General features: G+C 37.6%; 1 protein-coding gene across 3 annotated transcripts in view; it reads right to left on the bottom strand.

The window, feature by feature from the left end:
- The window catches only part of RSRC1 (arginine and serine rich coiled-coil 1), a 428,398-nt gene extending 417,252 nt beyond the window's left edge, over positions 1–11,146 (bottom strand). For 2 of the 3 annotated variants that reach the window (XM_007164842.3, XM_057545927.1), the window contains exons 1-3: positions 11,006–11,145; positions 1,995–2,190; positions 1,577–1,702 (exon numbers count right to left, since the gene is read on the bottom strand). In XM_007164842.3, coding sequence (XP_007164904.1) covers positions 1,577–1,702; positions 1,995–2,188 — 320 coding nt within the window. In that variant the 5' untranslated portion in view covers positions 2,189–2,190; positions 11,006–11,145. Of the gene's footprint in view, positions 1–1,576; positions 1,703–1,994; positions 2,191–6,645; positions 6,768–11,005 lie in introns of all 3 variants that reach the window. The other variant, XM_057545926.1, reaches the window with a different exon arrangement.
- Between the last annotated feature and the right edge of the window lie 1,656 nt (positions 11,147–12,802).

The raw sequence follows: 12,802 nt of genomic DNA, 5'->3' as shown, positions 1-12,802 counted from the left end.
GAAGTTGTTTTCTGGTAATCAGCTTCTACAAGCAAGGCATTATATTAGGTACCAAGAGATTGCCCTGCAAGAGTTTACAATATATGAGAATAACAGAAACAATGTTCATAATGTAACTGTTACAAATCAGGAATCAACTGTGATGGTGAGTCAGAGAAAGGATGGATTAAATTTGACTTGAGAGTGAAAAGGTAAAAATCAAAGAAGGATTTAAGGAAGAAGAAAATTAGAGATTAAATAGAACTGAACACTAAAGGGTAGGAAAACTTCTCAAAGTAGAGATAATATAAGAAACTGGAAGAAAGAGCATGCTCAAAGAAACAAAGCTAGCAACTCAGAGACATAGATGGAGAACAAAAGGCATGTAACACAGAATGGCTTGCGTGTATGTTGTGTGTGTACAAAGGAGAGGAGGCTGAGGCCAAATAATACAAGGCCACAAAAGTTAAACATTTGGACTTTACTGCTATTATCCAACTTCAGATTCAGAGAGATTTATAGAATTTTATGCCCAGATAATAAAATCAGGCTGCTAATATACCCCCACAACTAGAGCCTAATAGAATGAAAAACTAAACAGAGATAAGAAACTGATCTTCCTAAAATGCTGTTTTTATCCTAGCACTCTTCTTCTCAAAAACCTTCAATAACTTCTGAATACCTGCTTCTATCAAGTCCCTCCATACCATGGTCCCCATCCGATTCAACCATATTTTCTAGCATTATCCAAAACGTACAACCCTCTCCAGATAGGCCATGCTCTGTATTATTTGCCCTTGAGCACAGCCAGAAAATGCAGGTGGAGTGACATCACGTCTGCTCAGGCTCCTATAACAAAATACCATAGACTGGGCAGCTTAAACAACAGAAACGTATTTCTCACAGAGGTTGTAAAGTCAAAGGTCAATATGCCAGCTGACTGGTTCCTGATAAGAGCTCTTCCTGGTTTGTAGATGGCCACTTTTTCACTGTGTCCTCACAAGGCCTTTCCTCTGAGTGCATGCTCAAAGAGAGAGAAAGATCTCTCCCTCTCTTCTTATAAGGCCACTAGCCTTATTGGATTAGGACCTCACCCTTTTGACCTTATTTAACTTTAATTACCTCCATAAAGACACTATCTCCAATTACAGTTTCACTGGGGGTTGGGACTTCAATATATGAATTTAGGGGGGACACAAACATTCACTCCATAACACACTGGGTTATTTCTGAAGCTAGACCTTAAGAGATTTTGCAACTTCTGTTCTTCTTGAAATACTTCCTCTATCATGTGAAAAAGCCCAGCCATTCCTACTGGAGGATGAGAAGTCACAGGGAAACTAAGGGACCCCCAGCCAACAGCCAATAGCCAGCACCAAATGCCAGATACTGTATGACACCACACTGGACCATCCAGTTTCAGTCAAGCTATCAGATAACTAGAACCACATAAGTGACCCCAGATGAGACTAGCAGAAGAACTTCTAGCTAAGCTCAGTCAAAACTGTACATCATGAAAAAAGAAATGATTATTGCTTTTAGTCACTAAATTTGGGGACAGTGTGTTACAAAGCAATAAACATCTGATATGGCATACCTTCTTGTTCTGCTTTTTGACCTAGATCTCTGAGCTCTATAGGATTTCCCTCGACCCCTTGAACGACTTCGACTTCGTTTTCTTCTAGAGCCATAAGAAGAGCTACTGCTTGATCGATGCCTTCGTCTGAAATAAAATATAATCAGATATTACTTGCCTCCCAAATATTATCAGATACTAATATGGTATGAGAACTATACCAGTTTGTATCTTCTCGTCTACAAAGGACAGACAAAGGATGAAGACCCATGCGCTGGGCCTGGGGGAAAACAAAACAAAACCCTTTGGGGGTTGAGACTCATAAATATATAACCACAAAAAGAAAAGTGTTTTACCCAGAAAAATTAAAAGCACAGAAACATACGAACTCTAAAGAATGTTACTCTCACTACTACATAAGTAAAATTATGAAAATCACCTTCTATCATAAGAATGTGAGCGAGGCTGAAGATCTCTGGACCAAGATCTTGACTTTGACCTTGACTTCCTTCCACCTTTCCTTCGGCTATATGTTCTACTATCTGAAGAACTACTTGAAGAAGACCGTCTACGGTGTTTCTTTTTTCTCTTGCTTCTGCTTTCTTCTTCAGTATCAGATGACCGGCGTCCCATTTCTACAGGTTTAAATTCAAAGAAAATTATTTCTAACATAATGGCACAATGGATGAAATTCAATACAGTAATTTTTTTAACTATGTAAAAATTTAAAATGTCTTATTTAAAGTAAAATTTTAAATGTACAAGTCTTCTTAACAAGACAAGAGAAACAGCTCTAATACAGTCTTCTAGCTCTATCAGTTAACTGTTTTTACAATTTATGAACAATGTAAACTTGTCCTAAATTTTTTCAAATGTCTCCCAAAAAGAGTCAGCCCTGAGGACAGTTCATTATAACAATTTCCTTATAATTTAAGTTGCATTTATTGTTAATTATATGATATTTGGTTTAGGGATCAACTAACTATATTCTCATATTTCCCTAAAGATAACAGATATTTTACTATCTTTTAGAGTTACATTTTTCTAACTGAAAATTCTAAAATTTTAAATGGATAAGACCTCATTGGAGGACTTCCCTGGTGCCACAGTGGTTAAGACTCCATGCTACCAATTCAGGGGGCCCAGGTTCAATCCCTGGTCCAGGAACTAGATCCCACATGCATGCTGCAACTAAGAATTAGCATGCCACAACTAAGGAGCCAGCGAGCCACAACTAAGGAGCCCACGAGCCGCAACTAAGGAGCCCGTGAGCCACAACTAAGGAGTTCGCCTGCCACAACTAAGGAGCCTGCCTCCCACAACTAAGACCGGCACAACCAAATAAATAAATATATTAAGAAAAAAGAAAAAAAGACCTCATTAACCATCAACAATGTACAAATTGGGACTTCCCTGGTGGTGCAGTGGTTAAGAATCCGCCTGCCAATGCAGGGGACACGGGTTTGAGCCCGGTCCGGAAAGATCCCTCATGCCACAGAGCAACTAAGCCCGTGCGCCACAACTACTGAGCCTGCGCTCTAGAGCCTGTGAGCCACAACTACTGAGCCTGTGAGCCACAACTACTGAAACCCGTGCGCCTAGAGCCCGTGCTCCACAAGAAGAGAAGCCACCGCAATGAGAAGCCTATGCACCACAACAGAGTAGCCCTCACTTGCTGCAACGAGAGAAAGCCCGCACACAGCAACGAAGACCCAACGCAGCCAAATATAAGTAAATAAAAGTTAAATAAATTTTGTTAAAAACCAAACTGAATCAATACACCATCACCACGTCACTTGTGAAATTTGAGGGAGGAAATGTTAAATAATGTACCAAAGTTGATGAAGCATTGTTAACTAAAGTACCAAAAATGAAGTCAAGTCAACTCTTCACACTACTAATATCTATATTAAGTGGTGATATAATCCTTCCAGAAAGCAATTAAGCAATTTAAATAAAGAGTCATAAAAATGTTGCTGCTTTTCTGACAAAGCAATCCTATTTCTAGGAATATATCTGGAAAGTTTTTCTTAAAAGATATATTCATGAAAATATTCATTATAGCATTATTTAAAACTGCATGTACAGAGACTATAATTTAAGAAACTATGTATAAATAAGTAAGAGCAAAAATGAAGACAACTGATAATATTTAAGTGAGGAAACTGGGTAAATTTTCTCTTTTTTAATTATATTCTATATGGCTATGGTATATTTGTATATTTAGTATACAAGAGAAAAAAATTACAGAAATAGAATATAAGGTTTTTATATTTAGGCATTAACTTAGCTGATAAGAAGCTTACTTGTCTTACTTTTAAGTTAGATTCTCATACAGAATTTTATTTTTTTACTAAAATAAGTATTAGCTATCTTTCAATGTCACATAAAAGCAAGATCCATCTTATGTAATAGTTAGGATAAATAGTTAATGGATCAGATAAACAAAAATCTCACACTTTCCTTTAATATTTACTCAAGTTAAATATCATTACTCTAAAGAAAGCAATACATTAAATTACAACTTTGCTTTCAGAACCAGGTGAGCCATCCCTTCCCTGACTCTAATGCAATACAAGTTGAAAAATCACTATTATAACTCAATTCAAGACTTAAAGCTATTTACCTGGAGGCAGAATTAGACTTTAAATATAGTTCTGAACCTCAAAGTTGTTCACATTTCTAACATTTCACAGTTCAACAAAACAATGGGAAAACTTGGTTTTGAAATGTTCAGTAAATCACTAGCATATCTAAGCCAGTTTCCTCACTGAAAACAAAACTGCACTGCATATAAGATCACCATGATCCTTTCCAGCTTTCAAAATACTATGATTAGGAAATCCTACATATACATATAGTATATATGTACATATATATATATATTTAAATGTGTGTATATAATATCCATTTACATATTTATATCCATATACCCATTATATATCATATGTAACCACATATCTCTGTGTGTGTGTATTTTCATTAAGAAATTTGTACATAATTGAGTAATAGTGATCATCTAACTGTTCTTATTTCCTGTCTCTTTCTTCCTTTCTTGTTTTCACCTTTAAACAGTTAAGAATTTTCTTTACCCACAAATAACCATATAAATTAAGATGAGTTTTTATTTATTATCTGGTTTAACAAATACTAAAATTAGAGTAAAAGATAAAAAAGCATAAATGCACAAGGATAAAGAGATCAGAGGAGAAAACAACAGGAACAGTAGACAAGATATGTCAACAAATTTTTAGCAAATGAAAAACAGATGCAGGATTTAGAGCTAAGAAAGCTGAACATCAAGCAACTGCAGAGAATTCCAACAGGAGAAAAGCCAATTCACATAGCAAAAATCAGAAAGGATCAGGAATTCGAGACACCAGATACCACAGCAGGCACAATGAGGCACAGAACTAAAAAACAAGGGAATTGGTTGAAAGCCTGTAAAAGAAGTAATCTCCCAGGTCCCCTCTGCCATCCAACCCAGATAAGTGACTACTATTCCCCAATCCCAGCAGGAGAGGTGGTTTATTTTGGAAAAATGATGAAACAGTGAAGTACCAGGTCCAGGGGCACAGTAAAAGATGGCAGAGAGATGCTCAACTAAAAGTTAAAGGGATTAAGTGAAAGTCTACAATCTAACAGTAAATACTGTAGCCCTGTGTGTGCTTGGATCCAAGAATTCAGATAGAGGATTCTTTTCTCCAAAAACTAAACAGTACCTGGAAGAAGATACCTAAGTATTATAAAAGTATTATAACCAAGCCCAAACCTTGAACACAGTAAACTTTTTCTTTTTTTTTCTTTGGCTGCGCCATGCAGCTTGTGGGATCTTAGTTCCCTGACCAGGGATTGAACCCAGGCACCTGGCAGTGAGAGCAAGAAGTCCTAACCACTGGACCACCAGGGAATTCCCCACAGTAAACTTTTTTTCTACAAACTTTTTTTGTTAACTTTTTAGTAATTATACAACAAAAGAAAATCAATCATGTGATGAAAGACTTCATCATAAGAGACAGAAGCCAAACAGAAAAAAAAAAAAAAGCAACTCATAGTAAACCCGGAACATACCAGAAAATTTTTAAAAAATCAGTTAATATCCTCAGAAATATATGAGAAGATGATCCAGCAAACAAGAATAGGAGGAACATCCATAGAACAGGAGAGAAAGCTTAAAATTTAAACAAATAATAATTTCTAAGAAATTCAATAGGCTTAGAAGATACTATCAAAGCACTCATGAAAAGTAAAAAAATAAAAAGATAAAAAACAGAAGGTAAAAGAGGATCAATCCAGGAAGTCCAATATCCAATTGATATGCATTCCAGAAAGAAACAGAGCATAGAAAAGAGATAAAGAAAAATATCCAAAGAATAATTTTTAAAATTTCCAGAACTGAAAGACATGAATTGCCCTAAATCCCTGAGACAATGAATTTAGACTTATACCAGACATACCTCATAAAACTTCAGAAACGAGGAATACAAAGAAGATCCTAGAAACTTCTAAAGATAAAAAAATGGGTATTTATCTCTTGTAAAAATAAAATACAGTGTGTGTGTGTGAAAAAAAAAAAAGTGGAAAAAAAAAAAGTGGGGAATCACAATAAAAGGCACAGGGCTTCTCAGCAGCAACATAGCAAACCATGGTGACTTGCCTTCAAAATTCTAAGTGAAAATTATTTTCTAACTACAATCTATATTCAGCCCCATCATAGATCTAATACGAGATCAAAATAAAGACATTTTCTGATATGCAAAGGCTCAAAACTACACCTCACACTCACCCTTTTTTAGGAAGGTACTGAAGGATGTGCTCTACCAAAAGGAGAGAGTGAACAAAGATGACCCAGATTCAGAAAACAAGTGGTCTAACACTTGAGATAGGTTAAAAAGTTCCAGGATGACAGCAGGCCCAGGTACAAGGGATACATCAATGAACAAGAGAGAAAAATCCTTGCCCTCAAGGAGCTTACATTCCAGTTTAACAGCAGTTCTCAAAGTGGTTCTCTAGACCCTGGGGGTCCCTAAGACCTCAGAGGATCCAACAAGTCGAAACTATTTTTATTATAATACTAAAACATGATTTACCTTTTTCACTGTGTTGACTTTTGCGCTGATAACGTAGAAGCAATGGTAGGCAAAATTGCTGGTGATTTAATGGGAATCAAGGCAATGGGGCCAAATGGTACTAGCAGTCATTGCATTCTTCACTGCAACACACAGTTTATTAAAAAAAAAAAAGCATTTTCACTTAGGAATGTCCTTGATAAAGCAGTAAAAGTCATTAATTTTATTAAATTTCAACCCTTGAGAACACATCTTAATATTCTGTGTGATGAATTAGGAAATACACATAACTGCTGCTGCATACTGAAGAACGATGGTTATCTTGAGAAAAGTATTTGTGCAGCTGCATTACAAGTTGAACTAGCTGCTTTTATCATGAAACACTATTTATTTTAAAGAACTGACTACGATTATTCAGACTTGGGTATTTGACAGACATTTTCTCAAAAATGAATTAAGGGAGTCTTTCACTTCAAGGAAAGTGTCAATTTGTTGCCAATGATAAAATTTGAGCTCTCAAGCAAAAATCAAAATGTTGGATAACTTGTATTTGTCACCATGAGATTGACAGCTTCTCAGCACTTAAAAATTCCTCTGATGAGATCAATGGTGATATTAACATATGGGAATTTTTAAAATATTATATAATGAAGGGTGTCAATATCTGGAAGATATGCATAACTCAGTGAACCAGTATTTTCCAACAGACCAATGCATGATGTCACAGAATCATATATGAGTAAAAAATCCATTCACAGTGCAAGACAGACCAATAGATTTTAATGTTAGCATGAAAAGGTCATTGATATAGTTTCAAATAACACATTGCAACCAACCTTTAAGAAACTACTTGTCAAGTTCTGGAGTAGTATTAAAGAAGTAATTATCTGAAAAGGCTATTAAAATACTACTTTTTCCAACACCATATCTGTGTGAATCCAGATTTTCTTCATATACTTCTTCATTCAAAAAATTCATCACAATAGACTGAATACAGAAGCAGATATAAGAATACAACTGTCTTCTACTAAGCCAGATAGTAGAGATTTGCAAAAATGAAAACTAATGCCACTTTTCTCACTAAGTTTGTTTTGTTTTGGAAAATACATCTATTTTTCGTATCAAATATGTTATGTTACCAAGTAATGGATTTATTATTGCTATTTTTAAGTGGATTAATAAATATTTTGAATTTTTCTGGCTTAATTACTAGTAAGGCAATATTTCTAGATATAGCACATGTAGATAAAAGTTTGTAGGGTCCTCGGGACTTCCCTGGTGGTCCAGTGGATAAGACTCCACACTCCCAATGCAGGGGGCCCAGGTTGGATCCCTGGTCAGGGAACTAGATCTCACTCGCACGCATGCCGCAACTAAAGATCCCGTATGCCACAACTAAGACCTGGTGCAGCCAAAGTAAATAAATAAATAAATAAATAGATTTTTTTTTTTTTTAAAGTTCGTAGGGTTCTCAATAACTTTTAAGAATCTAAAGTGATCCTAAAACTAAAAACTGTGAGACCCACTACTCTAAGGTACCCACAGTCATTTCCATTCTCCATTTTTGTCCAGCTTATTAAGTCCCTATAGAAGGCATTAAGAAGTAGGAAAAAAAGAAAAGGACATACATCTAATTATGTACCCTGTTGGTGACCAAAAAAGAGATTGAGAGATGGGTGTAAATTTTTTCTATGTTTTAATATCAAATAACATAATTCATCCATATTAGAAGAATGGTTACACTTAACTCAGAAAAGTTAATGGAAGATATAAAATCCTTCCTTAGAGCAATCGGGTGAAAAAAAGTTTAAAAATCACTGTCATAAATCTATAAATATTTGTTCAAGTAACACATTTACATTTCAAAAAATCATGCTGAAGTATAATTAATCTCAATAAGCCACTGCATTTCTTTATTATAGTTAACTTCAAATATTTATTCAGAAAAGAAAGTGAACACTAAGAACAAATCAGAGGTAGATCCAAAAACTGTCTTCTCTATCCATGACACTACTGAATTCCCTAGATTCATACTTACCTCTGGATTTCCATAATGTCACTAGCATATAATTGAATATATTTGCTCATTCAAGTCATGGTGGTCAATTTATATCACACACTCCTAGTAAGGAAGAACTGTTTATACTTAACTCCATTGGTAAGGTATAACACATGGAAAGACCCATTAATAGCTCTTTCCGATAAGAGAAATGATGAATTGAGCACAGATATTTAGAAATCCCAGAACTTAACAATTTTTCAATCTATCTGTAAGCAGAAAAGGCAACACAAGGTCACAACTCCTAAGGCTCTCAGTCTTCTGTTCTCACTCTAGCCTCTATTACTTCCTGGTTGTAGTCTCATGGTTTCAAACCATATCCAACTACTCCCACTACAGAACTGAAGCCATGACATAATGACTACAGTAGGACATCAATTTACAAAAACATCTTACTGTAAAGTTTAGGTGACTGATTGAAGATGTAGAGCCAAAATGTGTTCATTCAAAAGAGAGCTTAAAAGCATACACAAGTAGTTCCTTTGTCTGGTAATCAATAAAGGTAGAATAAGCAGTTACCTTTTTCAGAAAGCAGGCATTTAAGAGAGAACAAAGATTCCTAAAGGACATGACAGTTTATAATTATTTCACCACTACTCATTCACAGTATATCAAACTATAATCTTTTTGATCTTGGACACATGACCAAAGGGGAGGGGGGAGGAACAGTCATTTCAATGGGAAATCCACCTCAAAGAGGTAGAGAAAAGTAAAAACGGGGTTAACACCGTTTAGCATAGGAAGAAATCCACAAACAAGCATAGAACCACCCAAGGCAATAAAAGAACTAAGGTAAAATTCTAGCTTAATGAGCAAAATAAAGCAAAACTCAAAAGAGATACAGAATTATCAAAACACTCCTCCCAGCACAACTAAAAATATGCAGACTAGCATCTTTTTTAAAAAAAACATTATCAGTCATAGGAATTTCCTCCCACGGGTGTGAAAATGAAGGCAGAAAATATACCTATACATCTAATACAACAATCTTATTACACAAGTATTCCAACTCATAACACAACTCTGCTGAGACTAGTCAAGTTGGTAAGGCCAATTAACAGGTGCCAGCTGCCTTTACCTTTTTCAGTTTCAAACATTTTTAGCCCTCTTACTGAAGAACATACGGTAGTAAAGTGCTACCACTTAGCAGGAAATCTCCTGTGTCTGCAAATAAAGTGAATATTTATAGACTCTAGGGCTAAATGGGCTCTCAAAGGATACCCAGTTTCCTCACAGGGTTGCACCTGTCATATCTGCTCCAATCCTTAAACCTGAAAACTCTGCGTATCTCCTTCACTTAGAGCTTTTATGGTTAAGTCCAAAGATGACAACTTGGAATACTTTTTTGTGACAACACGAGACATTTTAATTTATTTAACTACCTAGTACCTAGTTAGTTGAAACACAAATAAGTTACTGCTAATTCTGAAAATGCAAAAAAAAAAAAAAAATTGGCCTCCACTGTGCATTTAAAGATATACAACCTCTGAAAGAGAAATTAAGGATGACCTAAAATCAAGAGCAGGCAACATGTATAACAGTGCATTATAACCTCTCACCAAAGGAAACAGTGTAAGGGTAGCCATATGCTCTTGGGCTATGACCACAAGGCCACAAGTCCTGAAGTCAAGAAAACAGATGAGCGTTTAAGGCGAGTATATTTATTTGTTAAGGAAGGAAAGTGTATTTCACCCAGCACTCTCTCTCCTCTCGGCAAGCGAGAGGGAGGGGGAGGGGGACGGTGGAGTGGGGGTGGGGGAGGGCGGAGTTGGAAGGGGAGGCGGATTTAAAGTAGAGACAACGGAGTGGGTGGGACAGAGTACGCCAGGTTGCGGCCTTCCTCACGCTCCACCCTACCTATGGCTAGTGACGAAGCACCGGTCACACCTTACAAGACGAACCCAGAAACCCAAAAGCAGCTATCAAGGATCAGGGACTGGCGGTGTGGGTAGGGGTGCGAGAGGTGTTGAGGAGCGGAGGCGGAGAACAGGTGGCTAACTCTCCCTCACCACCTCGAGACTCAGGGCCTAGCCTGAGGCCTGCGACCGCGTACCACTCTATAGCTGCCACCCCGCTAAGGCCCCAGCTTGGTCCTCAAAAGGTCAGACTCCTCCAGGTGCGAGGCGCCTGCGCACTGCGCCGCTCGGCACGCCACCGGGCCAGCAACCCCCCACCACCAGCTCCCACCACCCCCCGCAGCTGCCGCTGCTGCTGCCTCCCGTACACAGACTGCGCCAGGCCCGCGCCGCCTCACGCCGGAATAGGGCCTCGGAACCCCTCGGCTGCGGGCGCCGCCTCTCAGGCCCCGGACGCGGGCATTACCTGGATTCCGGCCTTCGGGCTTACAACTCCCGTAGACTTACAAGCGCCGCAGATCTGGAAACGTCTCTTCAAATCTGGGCGCCGCTGGCGTCCACCGAACTTACTTCAGTTTAAGCTCACCGCCTTCCTGGTTTCACCGCCAGGCAGCGTCAGCCGAGCTTTCGAGTGCATCGATGGAGGCTGCCAGGCGTTAGGAGTGCCGAGGGAGTAGATTGTCACGCCGCCAATTTTTTGTTTGGTGTTGGTTTTGCGTGTTTGATTATTTGAGTTTCTTGTTACCAAAAAGCAATAAAGGTGGGGACTGAAGAGTATTATTGCCTTAGTAATCGTCGTTATTGTCACAGATAATCAGTAAACCAATCTGCATTATAGGAAGTTATATAGACACCCACACGTAGCAAAATCGATTATCTCACGCTGGGAGAGGAGGAAACTGGCCCAACAATAATAAATCATGGGAGTGTGTCTGTATAGCGTCAGAGTCGTGTGTGATTAAATTGTAATGATTTATTTGCAAAAATGCATTAAAAGTCGGCGTTTCTTCTGCCCTGAAGGTGAAGGCACAGGTTGGGCGCAAATTTTTTTCTCACATTAAAGTAACTGGTTGGTTGAGGAATGGGAGAAAACTGCCCGAGGCAGGGAAAGGAGGTGTCTTCTGGAAAATAAATTAAATGTGTAGGGGTTTTTGTTGTTATTACTTAAACCAATACAAATGAAAGCAATTCAGCGTTTTCTGTAACTCATACGACTTTATATGGCCTTGCATGAACATCATTTTTTCCTTGTTTACTATAAGTAAGCATCGATAAGGAGGTAAATTGTTGGCCTTGGTTTGGGTCGACTGTGAGAACCAACTCGTTCACAACTGCTGTATACCCAAGCTACAGTTTTCCACAGACATTTGAGATGGAGAAAATCATCTCCACAATTTTATATCTCATAAGTGACTATACCTTAACTAACCTGTTTTGAGGAACCATTTTAAAGCTTAACTACAGCACTATATGTTTATTTTAAATAATTCAAGAGCCGGTGGGGGGGGCGGTGGAAATGAACCTTTGGGGTCCTGAATTTTATTGGAAACTGTATATCTGTCTGCAGGCTGTCAACTGAACTTTACTCTCAGTGTTTTGTGTTTGTTTGTTTGTTTGTTTGTTTTTACCAGAAATGCATTTTGAATGTCTTGTCCTCGGAAAATATTTGCTATTTAAAGAAACATCATTAGAACTTGGTGAGCATTTATTAGTATATGATTTCAAAACCTGGGTTTGGTGGGTTTTTTTAAAACTAAACTTCCCTTAGGCCAGTAAGAATCCGTGGTTAGACACCACAGATCTCTCATAGCTCCCTCTCATAGGAACGCCACTATTTGTAATATACTAAGAGCAACATGCCAGAAAAATCTATGGGAAAATCTATTTCGTGTGAATTATACAACTATTGTATCCAAGCCTTTCCTAATTAACTTTAAAGTGTTCATCTTTCCCTCAAGCTTAGTAGATGGATTTTGAGTTCAGACTTAAAAGTCATGTGCTTGAAAGGGCAAAAAAAGTAGCTGGTGAGCCTCCTGATCCCTTACCAGACTTTTAATTGTGGCTGTTTTTGGAGCTGTTTGTGAATACACATTTAACACCTCAGTTTGAGAGCTATTTGAGCACCACATCCATTTAGCTGACCCCATTATTTGTCATTCTGCTAAATAACCTTAAAAACGGATTTTCATAAAGGATTAAAGTCTTATGGTTATTCCCTTCTAATAATATCAGGAGTAAAGTGGTCACAAATAGTAACCCAAGA

Source organism: Balaenoptera acutorostrata, chromosome 4 (assembly GCF_949987535.1).
Source record: "Balaenoptera acutorostrata chromosome 4, mBalAcu1.1, whole genome shotgun sequence".
In the NCBI taxonomy this organism is placed as follows: domain Eukaryota; kingdom Metazoa; phylum Chordata; class Mammalia; order Artiodactyla; family Balaenopteridae; genus Balaenoptera; species Balaenoptera acutorostrata.
This window is presented reverse-complemented; position numbering and strand designations above follow the sequence as displayed.